Source organism: Falco rusticolus, chromosome 7 (assembly GCF_015220075.1).
Source record: "Falco rusticolus isolate bFalRus1 chromosome 7, bFalRus1.pri, whole genome shotgun sequence".
In the NCBI taxonomy this organism is placed as follows: Eukaryota; Metazoa; Chordata; class Aves; order Falconiformes; family Falconidae; genus Falco; species Falco rusticolus.
Window position 1 is genome coordinate 10,900,726 of NC_051193.1, and position 13,090 is coordinate 10,913,815.

At 45.3% G+C, this 13,090-nt stretch overlaps 1 protein-coding gene across 1 annotated transcript in view; it reads left to right on the forward strand.

Annotated features, from left to right (window-relative positions):
- The window catches only part of AGBL1 (ATP/GTP binding protein like 1), a 332,766-nt gene that overhangs the window by 60,611 nt on the left and 259,065 nt on the right, over positions 1 to 13,090 (forward strand). The window contains exons 3-5 of the mRNA XM_037393817.1: positions 642 to 788; positions 2,966 to 3,097; positions 5,194 to 5,287. Coding sequence (XP_037249714.1) covers positions 642 to 788; positions 2,966 to 3,097; positions 5,194 to 5,287 — 373 coding nt within the window. The remainder of the gene's footprint in view (positions 1 to 641; positions 789 to 2,965; positions 3,098 to 5,193; positions 5,288 to 13,090) is intronic.

Consider the following 13,090-nt stretch of genomic DNA (forward strand, 5'->3'; position numbering starts at 1 on the left):
TGTTCCCACTAGCGGGATGGGCTCCCTGCCTGGGAGGTAGGAAGTGCTGTCACCCACCAGGAGCTGAGCCTGCGGCTTCCTCCATCCATGGAGCCTGAAGTTGCAGCTGAAGTTGCCCATGGATCAATGTTTGTTGACACAGTAGGGCTCGCAGGATTAGCGTGTGGTTTCTTTGGATACCTGGATTTGTTTGAAATCTGTCTCCAAAGCTTCCCTAGGATTCCTTTTCATTTGGCAAAAGCCCGTTGCAGCTTTAGTCCTTTGCTTGTTTAATTTCCAGTATCTAAGAAAAGATCACTGAGCCTTCTGCTCCTTTGAAACCTGTTGGTGTCTCTGCTTATTCCTCTCTGTTGCATTTCAATGCACAATGAAAAACTGCAGGACGTGGGTTTGTAAAGATAATGACTGCCAGAGCAAGAGGCAGTAGCGTGCACAGTTTCACCATGCAGCCATTAGCCATGCCTCTAGTCCAGGGGCACCTGAGATTCACGATCAGTTCAGCAGATGCCCTTGGGTTTATAGCTGCAAAACATCGTTGGAAGGTCATGGGAGCTTTGTGTGCTCCATGCGGGGTGAGGGTTTGCGACAGCAGCGGCTCAAGGAAAGGATGCCCTGAGCAGAGTCTCTCCTCTTTTCCCCAGGGACCGGCCGGAGGATTCAGTACGTGATCAGCAAAGGGGGCAGCGAGGCGCTGCTGCAGGCTCTCGCTGCCGCTGCCCGGACCGAGCCGCCCGACCTCAGCACCCTCCTGCCCCTGCTTCGCCTGCTGGCCAGGGTCGGCCAGCGAGGTACTGCTGAGCCGTGGGGGGCTCTTTGGGTGGGGGGCTCAAAACTAATGGATGGCCCCAGCAGTAATCAGCGCTGGGAAGTGCCTGATAGACAGCTGTGAGTTTATTCGTCGGGGGTGTGCTGCTTGTCTGTGGTTTGGCCAGGTAGAGATCCTGGGACAGGACAGGGAGGGCGTATCTGTGCGTAGAGCTGTTTCTAAACACAGCTTTCACCCCTGTTCTGCTTTGGGTTGGCCTTGTGGCTAAAAGTCCTCCCAGAAGAAAATTTGCTTGATGTTTCCTGATTGACAGACCTCTAAACTAGACTTGAAGGGTGAGGGGATATCACACCAGCCCATGACAAGCTGTGGGCCAACATGTCAAGGTTAGAGGGATGGGATGCTAGCAAGGGCCCTCAGCCTGTTGCTCCAAGACGTGCTGGGTACACTGAAGCACACCTGAAGTCTTACAGAGGTGACCCATGGGCTCCTGAGGTAATGGGGCCAACAGGGAAACTCTGATGAAATACCTCAAAGGAAAAAAGGTGACAGGGCTGACAGCCCAGCTGAAGTGCCTCTACACCAATGCATGCAGCATGGGCAACAAACAGGAGGAGTTGAAAGCCACCGTGCTGCGGTGCATGTCAAGATTGGCAGTGATCACGTACTGGTAGATTTCACAGTCCTGAGGGGTATGGGAGAGGCAAAGCCAGGACCCTGGATTTTAGGAAAACAAACTTCCAGCTGTTGCAGGAATTAGTCAATAGGGGCCCCCGGGAAACTGCCCTCAGGGATAAGGGAGAACAGAGCTGGCAGTCCTTTAAGGACACTTTCCATAGAGTACAAGAGCTCTCAATCCACATATGTAAGAATCGGGAAAGGAAGGCAAGAGACTGGCATGGCTGAGTCAAGACCTGCTGGTCAAACTAAAGAGCGAGAAGGAAATGCACAGGCAGTGGAAGCAGTGTCAGGTATGCTGGCAAGAGTACAGGGACATTGTCCAGTTACATAGGGATGGGCTCAGGAAGGCCAAGGTGCAGCTGAGCCAAACCTGGCAAGGGATGCAAAGAATAGTAAGAAGGGCTTCTATACTTATGTCAGCTAGAAAAGGAAGGTCAAAGAAGGTGTATTCCTCCTGATGAACACAACCGGCAAACTAGTAACAACGGACAAGGGGAAGGCTGAGGTACTCAACAACACTTTTGCCTCAGCCTTCACTGGCCACCTCCATTCCCACACCTCTTGAGTGGATGGACATCAAGGCAGAGACTGGGGGAGGAAAGTCCCTCCACTGTAAGAGAAGATGAGGTTCAAGACTACCTGAGGAACACAAACATACATAAGTCTATGGGACCTGATGAGATACATCCCAGAATCCTGAAGGAATTGGCTGATATAGTTGCCAAGCCACTCTCCATGATATTTGAAAAGTCATGGCAGTCAGGTGAAGTCCCTGGTGACTGGAAAAAGGGAAACACTGCACCCATTGCTAAAAAGGGTAGAAAGAAGGACCCTGGGGACTACCAGCCTCTCAGGCTCACCCCTGTGCCTGGCAATATCATGGAACAGAGCCTCCTAGAAGCTAGGTTAAGGCAAAGGGAGCACAGGAAGGTGATCTGACTCAGCCAGCATGGCTTCACCAAGGGCAAGTCTTGTATGACCAACCTAGTGGCCTTCTATGATCAGTGGACAAGGGAAGAGATAAGGATGTCATCTATGGACTTCTGTAACACCATTGACACTGTCCCCCACAACGTTCTCCTCTCTAAATTGGAGACATATGGACTTGATGGATGACCTATTCAGTGGAAAAGGAATTGGCTGGATGGTTGCACCCAGAGGGTAGCGGTCAATGGTTCAATGTCTGGATGGAGATCAGTGACAAGTGGTGTCCCTCAGGGGTCTGTATTGGGACCAGTACTGTCAAATATCTTTGTCAATGTCATAGACAGTGGGATCGAATGCACCCTCAGAAATTTTGCAGATGACACCAAGCTGGGCGTTGCAGCTGACATGCCTGAGGGACTCGATGCTTTTGGTTTTTTTTTCCTGTTTTCAGTGAGAATAATGTTGATCTAACTCATTGATACATTTGAATGCATTTGTTATGAGATCTTGATTTATAAGACTGGGTGCAAATATGTTTATCAGCACTGCTGCAGAGATCTGGTCTTTGTAATAGTTATTTGCTTTTCACAGATAGGAAGTTTGGGCTGAAAGTGCAGAAGGCAGAAGCAACTGATATAATACTGAGCCTCATAAGAAGAAACCTGGGTCACCACCTGCACCTCATCCACTGCCTCTGGGTCCTGCGGGTTTGTGCTTCTAATGGTGAGTTCCTGCATTTTCCTCTTTTCCTCTCTGTGACAACTGTCAGAGTTCTTGTTTACTCATTTCAGTGCAAAGAAACATCATTCCTGATTAAGGTTACTGCCTGAATGCACTGTTAATATACAGAATCAGGCACAAAAGCCAGAACGACCATAGAAAGAGGTGGTCCCCACGGGGGCTATACAGCCTTTACAGTGTATTTCATCTATGGACTATGAAAATAAAAGCACTGTAGAGAAAAATATTAACGGCAGTGTTCTCCTATTCTAGAATACAGGGAGTCGATTCCTTTGCTTTGAGACTTGGGTACGTTAAGTCTCTATGCAGTTCCCATTACCATAACAGCCTAATGGCTCACTGTTGTTGATTGTATTGATCCTCAGAGCAGCTCCCAAGGAAGGAAAATACAGGTGGAGAAACAGGGAGAGAGAAATTAGCTACTCATTCAAGGTCCCTCAGGAATTACATATTAGATCCTGGTCTTCCACCTAGTATCCCTCCTATCCCCCACCCCATGCACTGTCCCAGCCTTTCTTGCTTGGCAATGCCCTCATATTAAATGATTCAAGCGATGGGATTTCCAGTATTCTCTCCCAGGATCAGTACAGATTCATACAGGCTTGCCCGGCTATAGAGCACTGCATTTGTCAGCACAAATTTCTCTTTGCTGACTCTGACTCTTTCCTCTTCTTCCCCACATCCCTCACCCAGCAGATAATTCTTGACGGCCATCCTGTCTGCAGTCTGCTATATGCATCCTAAGATTTAGCACTCCTGGCGCTCAGCCCTGCAGGTCCCTTCTATCAGTACGGGAGCTAGCTTCATGCAATGGACTTTCTCAGGCAAGCAGCCAAGCCTCAACATTCAAGCCCTCTCCCTGTGATAAGCAGTATTTGAAAGGCTGAGTGTAACGGAAAATGCAGCCAAGGCCAGAAGCTGAAATGTGCCTTTATTTGGGTTTCACAGCTGTGTAGTGACCCTGCGCTGCCTCCCACCCAAAATAATCTGCACGCTTCCCTGGTCCCTGCTTCAGTGCACCTGCATCTCAGCTCAGCTGCAGTTGTTGCAGAGGTTTTAGGATGCACACTGCAGCCTGGCCTCCTTGCTGTTAATCTCAGACGCCAGAACACCACCTCTGCTCCTTTGCTGGAGCGTCTCTGTCCCTCTCCAGGTATATCCAGCATTCTCCAGATGTGCTTCCCCCTCCAGAGGTAACGCTGACTTTGGGGGCTCTGTGGCCCAGCTGGGAAGCAATGGGAGAGGTCAGGTGCAGATCTGTGGGGATGTGGTACCAAACCAGGAGATTACATACTCCCAACCTTATTTTTATGGGGTGGAACTAAAGAGGATCCAGAAGCATATAAAAATCTGAGAGCGCTTAGTTATGAAAGCAGAAAAGATGACTCCTTGTCACACACATCGGTTCTTTGCTCTGGGTTACTCCCTTCACAATCTCTGCAACCAGTTGTGTTAAAGGTAACAGCTTTAATGGCCTAGCTGAAATTAAGCTGCATTCAGAAACACTCCTGACCCCCAAAACTACAGAATCATAGAACGGTTTGAGTCAGAAGGGATCTTAAAGACCACCTAGTTCCAAGCCCCCTGCCATGGACAGGGACACCTCCCACCAGCCCAGGTTGCTGAAAGCCCCTTCCATACTGCTGAATAATAGCACAGAAAGAAAAACTCTGCCCTCCATGCCCCTGTGAAATAAGCTGTCCTCATGGAGTTGCCTGTGGGAAATGTGGGATGAATTTGAGCCCTGTCATTTTGCTGGGATTTACTATTTAACAGTTTATTACATATTTAACTGTGATTTGTCCTCTGGTAAGTAAAATTTTTACAGGAAAAGGGGCTTTGGGAACTCAGGGAAGAACTGCAAGACTGCTTTTGCATCTGATCTTGTCTCAGGTTGTGTCCACAGTTTTGTGCTTCAGCTTCTGTGCTTGTAAAGTGACCTCTGAAGCCCAGCTGGGAGCCCAGAGAATCTGCTCATTGCCACAGGGGCAGCTACCCCCTTCTCCACATCACCTCTAAACACAATATTGCAGACCACCTGCTTCAGATCTGACAGCTTTTCTCTTTTATTGGCTCAGTTACCACAGGAACTACGCTTGGCATCAATGGAGCCATGGAGTTGCTTTTCAAAGTCATCACCCCCTACAGCAAGAGACACGTCAGGACAGTCAGGTAGGCGGTAGCCCCAAGGGAACTCATCTTTCCAGGACAGCGAGAAATAAAATTTTGGTTCCACTTGAAGAGGCAAAGAAATCAGAAACGGATGCCCAATTTCCATTCACGTTAAATCTGCAGGGTTTTTTAAGAGGCAGAAATAGTTCCCTGAAGGACACGTTAATACTGTGATTCATCATATGATTCATGCTGGTGGCCATTGATTTGTAGCGTACCCTATACAGCGACGGCAGTTTGATTGCAAGGTATCACCCAATAAGGACTGGATTTTGAGAAGCATGTACTGGCAGCAGACAAACTGCTCTGCCTACCCCTTAGCAAGAGCCTGCTGCCACCACTGGTCTGGGGACAGGTACAGTGGCATCGTGGCAGTGGTGCCTCATCTTTCTTTTGCAGACAGTTGTGATCAGGTCATCGTGATATTTTTGAAGTGTGACAGTTCTTGGCAGGATTAATCTAGGTCTGTTTTAAAGCCCATCCCAAATATTTCAAATAGTTTTTTTCTGAAGACAGCAAGTCCCTTTTATATCTACACCTTAACGCTGAACATTAGTCCCCGAATTGTCCATTCTGACCACTTCCTCAGATGTCTTTCAAGGCAAACTTTGTAACGTAGAAAACACCCACAGAAGGACATACCACATTTTTTGGGGCTTGCTCATTACAAACAGGAGGCAGAATTTACTGCTATGAGCTGTGCCCACACAATCCCATTTGCTTAAGCAACACAGAACCTGCCAGCTCTCCTGCTTAGACATGGAATGCCTTGTGGAGCACATAGTCCCCACTTGTTCATGCACATCTCAGCAAGGACGTGGCAACATTCAGTCAGTTTGGGCTTCTGCGTGGACCTGACACGATTCATGGCAGCTGATTACTGAGGAAGTAGCTTTAGTTTGAGCATGTAGGTGAGAATTGGATGGACAGACATGGCACAACAGTTTGACCGGTATTTGCTTAGCTATGGTTGAACTAGGGGTCAGTCACTCTGTATAAGGGCACTAGTACACAATGTCCATCCTGCTGTTATCATCAAGGTCTGGTACCAGTTCTCCCAGTACCGCCAGTTACACAATACATTGCATGGGAAGCAATTTGAATTAATTTCCACTAGCCGCAAGTGATGAACTTGCGTGTACACATATGGTACTGTTATTTGCTAAATGCAGCATTCTTCCAGTTCTGCCTACATATCTGGGGCTATAAAAAAATTTTAGCGGTTTACTTTGCTAAATAAGATACTGAGTGGGCCCAGCAGATGCACAGCTTCCTGCAGCTGCCTTGTTAATGGAAGCCAGCTCAATTTTGCCTGCATTTTTGGCTCTCTAGTATACTGTTAAGCACCTGGAACTGCTTCACAGCTTCAGTTCTCTCTTAGGCAGAGTACCTGTGGTTCTTTGGCATGGTCTGTCCAAAAGCATAGTATCAGGATGTTTCCTACAAGGGGGTTTGGACACTACCCAACCCAACCCAAATAATATTATTACTAGAATATTATTGCTAGGATATTATTCCTAGGATATCTGAGCACCTTGTAAGATAACCCTCAGACCTCATGTTATAACTTCAATCTTTAAGAGTCAGGGAGCCCAGAGAACTCTTTATGTATGACAGGGATGCCCAGGATGAGTTACACCCAGAGCTGGGTTAACTAGGAAAGCAAATTCCACTCGATTCCCTAGTTTCCTTCCTGTGGAAGTGTTGGCTGTGATTAAACTAGCGTTAGCAGCTCTACTGCTGTGATAGCCTCATGGGCCAGGATCTGTGTGTAATGGGACTTGGGCCTGTATCTGTTCTCTGTTAAGCAATGGGGCTGGCTGTGTAAAGGTTTTTTAGAAGAATTTTGTACAAAGCTGCCTTTTGCACTCGCTGTTTCCTCTGAGGGAAGTAGAAAACTTGGTATCTGTCACGCATTTCCAGCCTGGCTTTTTGCTGAGATTCATTTGGAAATGCAGCTAGTGCTGCTGAGGACTGTTGTAACATAGGCTCTAAAGTGGTCTAGAATACTCATTTCTTAGCAGAAAGGGAAAGAAATACCCTTCAAAGAAACACACTGCTTTTTATTTCAATGATTCCAGGTTGTTAACGTGCAATATCTGGGTTTTTCTTTCTTCTATCTGATTGTAGAAGAATTGTTTTGAACTCCTCAATGGACCTTTCTTTCCACTTGGGACATACACACCCCCCGCAGAAAGTGCAAACTCAAAATTTCCCCTCGATAAAACTCCAGTTTTATTTCTAATAGGCCATTTTATTTACAGCTGAAAAGTTTGGATTTATTTTCCCTTTGGGGAAAGGTATGTTATACATTAATCATTGCCTACCTCAGCATCCTCATTGCTACTTCAGTTTCCCAATTTCCTTTTTTTCCTTAAGATATTTGTGTTCTTAAAGCATATTTTTATATGCAAATGGAAGATAAAATCTTTCCTGGGACCCAGCTCACAGAAAAAGGTGATGTGGTCCCCACCTACACTTGGTTTAACGAGCAAGAGCCATAAATCAGCTGAAGCCTGGTAGACACTCAGCTGGCCTGCCTAGTGCTCAGAGCCGCTTGTTTCATTTAATAACTAGAAGCAGCTGAGAAGGTCAATGGCTCAGTGGAGACAGGCTGGTTTATATCAGAAGAAGCGCACAAACCTGCTCTATTTCAAAAAAAGGCTTGCAACCTATTTAAAGGCACTAGTCTCTTATTATTTGGTAGGGTTTGTACTTGCTTGCAGTCTGTTTGGAAACACTCTTCTCACTGGGGAATAGTGGTTTCAAGAGGTGTCACTGGTAAGAATTTAAGTCCTGAGACTACTAGTCTGGGATGTAGGGTGGGTTACAAATCTTTTTTCCCAGTATTAGTGAATGCCTGGGATAGCTATGGTCTGAAAATCCTGGGCGTCTTTAGAATTCATCAGAAAATGGAGGTGGGTACATGGGAAAATGTCGTGTTTTTCTCTGAGCTGTTTTAGTTAATAACTTGTAGGGTGACTGGGGGAGGAAGATTATGTACTTTTTTTTTGAGATGGGGAGAAAGAAATAAAAAGGGGTCACGTGCTTTGTCTAGTTCAGCATGTGCTCCTGGTCATCTGACACTGGTGTGGCTCTTCCAAAGTTGCTGTGGCTATGCTGAAATCTGCAGCGGGTTATTTTGCGTAGTTAGCTGGTGACAAAAACATCTGCTTCGTCTTGGTCATCTGGACAGAACTTGAAGAGAACACTTATCTGTAACCTGCCTACGGAGGAAAACTCCCATGTCCTGCCAGCAAGCCTCTGATCCTCCTTTTGTATTTGCTCTTGATACCTTCTCTCCATTTCGTAACTATGTGCCACCATCGTTTGCCTTCCTGCTGGGTAGGAACAGCTGGCAGCTGTGGGGGCTGAGATTATCCCTGTTCTTTGATCAGCTGCCAGGAATACAGCATTGGAAAGGCACCACTTCTCTTGTGGATACACCCGCATTCTCCTGTTCTGGGCAGCAGCAGGACCAAGGTCACTTTAAGAATCTGCCCTGGAGAGCGCACTATGAGAGCTATTTATTTAGCCAGCTAAGATGTGGAAACAAGATACAGAGTCCTATTTATTTTTTGCAGTGGCAAAGCTCTGGGTTATTTAGAAATAGTCTCCCATGCTCCAATTGACCTTCTCTGGGTGCATGCCAAGTAGCTCTGATTCCCCTGAGACTGTGACTCATGGACTTTATTGGTCTTAGTTGGGCATTTGAGGTCTTCAGGTTGCTGGTGCCATGACTGTATGGATCTCCCCAGGACAACCCATATCTGAAGTAAGAGACATACGAAAAAATTGTGAAACTCGCTGAGGTTTAGAGAACTCTTAAGCACTGTGAAATCCAAGAGATGGAGACGTCAGGCTGTCTTGCTCATCTCTCATAATGCTGTGCTGCAGAGAGTTTTCTGATACCTTTTATAGGGACAGTGTAAAATAAAGCAAGGTGATGTTCTGTTTATGCCAGTAGCTGGGATATCTGATGCGAGTGTGTGTGACACTGAAATCTTCACTCCATCAACACCTTCTCTAATGCAACATCCCTGATGTCCCACACAGTGCAATGGTCCCTGCTCCTTTCACCTTTTTTATTCCCCATATGTTCCATATCTTCTACCCTTCCCTTGCTTTCCAGTGTCATCCCTTTCAACACCCTCGCTCGTTTTCCCAACTTACTTGTTCTGTGAGATTTTTGGATGTGTTGTGAGCAGCTGGACGCAGAATGTTACAGTGGTAGATTTTTTTTTTTTTTCCTTTGCCCAACCAGGAGCTGGGTCCCTTCTGTAGGACGCTGTCTCCACATGGCCAAGCATCAGGTATCCTCCCCAGGCTGCTGGCACGTCAGGCCAACGGCGCTGGAGGCTCTGTGTTGTCCGTGGCTGTGTGTTGTGCTGGCCTCTTCTAGGACTACTCAAGCTGAATGCAGTTTATCAAAGTGAGTCAAAATAAACCCCCAGAATTTATGATTCCTTCCTATGTGGAAAATGATGGTGTGACCTGTGTCTGGGTTGTTGCCTCCATTATGTTATTTTTTTTCTGTTAAAAGGTTGGCAGGCAGTCTTATTTCTGCAGTTTTATTAAAAGCAATTTAGAAAGTCTTTTAAAATGTCTTTGTTTCTCAAAGCTTTTTGTGAGTACATCTATTTACCACACTGTGCAGAGCTGGCTAATGGTGAGTGTTTGCATAAACCTCATATGAGAGATTGCCGCAAGAATGAGTATTTGTCAGAATTAAACCTCTCCTTCTGTGAGCATTCACAAACCTTGGCTTTCTACACTGGGCTGTTCCAGTAAAGTTTGACTACTTAATTAAAAGTGGAAAGTGAATAAAAAAGGTCTGGGAATGGTGCCAAATGAATTCACTCAAAAATGTGATATGCAGAAATTATCTGCTTTTGCTCATGTCCAGCATTGCCCACTTCTGACATTTGATCGCCATTCTTCTTATGTTTGGTGCTGATTGAATGGTCCCAGCTCCGCAGACCCTTGCCCATAATCTTTCTTTCCATTAAAGGAAGGAAATCCTCTTGTGTAACTCTATTCCATCCGGGGTGGATATCTGGACTCCTCACATGCTAAAGGAGAAAAGAAGCAAGTTTTCTTCCCCTGTATCAAATGTTTGCCTCTAGAAGCTTCAGGTGGCTTGGAAGCATTTATTTCTCTCTGCTGAGTGGAGGCTGAGTCTGGAGGGGTTAGCTTGGAAGCAGCGTGATGAGCGTTTAAGGTGGGCTCAGGTAGATGGTTGCTGAGAGAGATGTGGAAAATGCAGTCCTCCCCAGCTAGCATTAGGGCTCAAAACGCAGGAGGAAATAAGAGCACCAGGTGCCTTGTCTTTGGTGATGTGTGCTCAGGGGCGATCTGAGGTGGGGAGTGACTCGTGAATCTGAAATGTGCAAGAATAACGATGACACTGTTGCCATGGCTGGGCAGTGGTTCCTGTGTCACATGCTTCTGTCACAATGTGAGCTGAAAAGGTTTTTACTGAAGCACTGAAAGCAGAGCTTGTGCAAGCGAAGAGAGGAATGTCAAGGTGATCAAGAAGGCACATCTAAAGCTAAAAGCCCAGTTCTGATGGGTCCCTATTTAATCAGACGTTGTGTCAGATTGACCAAGGGGAATATGAAAGCCCTGGAAGTGCTGAAAATATAAGTTAAGAGGCTGTATATAGTTTCAAAATAGGTGTTGACTGTATGAATATATAGTCAATATACGACTATACATTTATATATATATGTATTACTCTGCTTTTCTATAAAACCTATTTGCACACAGCTGAGATTCTGTTTTCTCATCTTGGAACTGGTGCTTTTCATGCAAGATAAAATGTAAGTGTTGAGCCCATAGTGTTGAAAAGTGACCAAGCTGCCACATCGGCAAATACTTGTAAAAGTGACCTCCTGTGACCTTAACAACAGCAGAAGAAATTGGAACAGCAGTGGGCTATGTCTCTTTTAGACAAAGAAAAAGAGGAGATGTGTAGCAGGGATGACCTGAATACTAGACTTACGTCTTCCGTTAAGAAGGATGGAAAGACAAATGGAAGAGATCTAATTGCAAATGCAACCTAGACCCAGCGCAGGCTGTTAAGAATTTCCTCAGGCTTAATCCTGGATAACTTCTTGCTGGTAGACCACCATATACATTTGCTACAGTTCCATCTCCTGGATTGTCCTAAACTTTCAGCTGCTTTCTGTTTGAACAGAAGAACATGTTGCATGGTCACTGCCAGCCAATATTTTGGGAATGAGAAGAAACTCGACAGACCAACATGGTGATTAGTTCCTCTGCAATCTGATATGGGAGCTGTTGTGACTGCTTCTTTTTGAGAAATGCTCCACATACAGCTTTATGCCTTTGTTTATTTGGCAATGGTTCCTGATAGGACATCAAAAGCAAATCATCCTTAATTCCACTTGTTAGTCTGTGTTTTGCCATTAATCGTGTTGAGTGGTTTGGATATTTAATTGGAAAGTAACACATGATTCTATTGGAATGTGGTCAGAATTAATCAATGTTTAGTGCCTGCTTATTCTCAAATTTCTGTTTGGTTTATTTGATCCCTGTGGAAAATTCACAGGAGGGGCTGAAATTTTCTTTTGAGCTATGTCACAACTAAATGACATGCTTCCCATCTGGCCTTGATCTATATGGGATTTAGCCTAGAATTCCTGCTAAATAGAACTGGTAAATAGTGTTCTGAATGAGATGATGCCATCATCAACAAGGGGAAAAGGGTTGTCTTTAAAATTCTTGTGTATATCAAGCATCTTTTTAACTTGACCAATATCTCAGATAACATGGAGCAGACATGTGTCCATCACTGAGATAAGTAAGTAAAGCCTAGTCTTCAAATCTAATGCAATGAGCCATTGTAATAGAAGAAATTATCTTGGAGGCAAAGGTGTCCCAGTTTTATGCAGTTTCCTCTCCTCTGTTCTTTCTGTGGTCTGTATGGTTTCTCTCAAAGATTGACCTGTTCTAATATTAATAATAAGTTAGAAAATCTCATTTCAGACTGATGGTATCTCAGGGCTGCTTTGCAGAGTAAATAGAGTTACATTTCAGAATTATACTTTACTGCCATTGTACCGTTAATAGCAGCAGATGAGAGAAATTGAAAAATTAAGAGGCAGAGGCAAAGGAGAAAGAGGTGCTTTCAGATGAGATTTGAAAATAGATGAAGAGTTGATGAGGCAGAGAGGAATAGCAAGGCTGTTCCAGATGGCTGGGTAAACACGTTGCATACAGAAACCCTGGCGCCATCTCTTGGTAGCCTCTGGAATGGCAAGATTAAGGACAAATCCACCCACCTCCGTGGCATAAAAGATTGGTGAATGAACACTACATAAAGAGAAATCCACTTCTGAGCTTAACGGCATGTCATGGGAACGGAGGAAGTGGTTTATAAATGGACCCACTTAGTGAGACTGTTATTTGGAAAGAGATCTTTGGGTTTTTTTCCTTTAGGTCTAGCTTATGTTTTACATTAATTCAGGTAGAGGTAACAGTCTGGAAAAGAAACAATGCTTTCAGTCTAAGGTCTTTCTTTGCTTGCCCATTATTTCTTCCACTGCGAGCTAGCAGGTTATATTTGGAAAGATGGTATGAGGGCAAGTTGCTGCTGTTCTCAGGTTCTTGACTTTCCACACCCAGTGGCTATGGCAGATGCAATTTGTGGCCGACCTCACGTGATGGCTTTGGGTATATCTATACTGCAGGCGACTCTGTGCTCCTTGGGTGGGAAATTCTCTCCGCCCTAGGTTTTATTTACCTCATTCTGCTAACAGCTGTTAAGGCTTGCAGCAG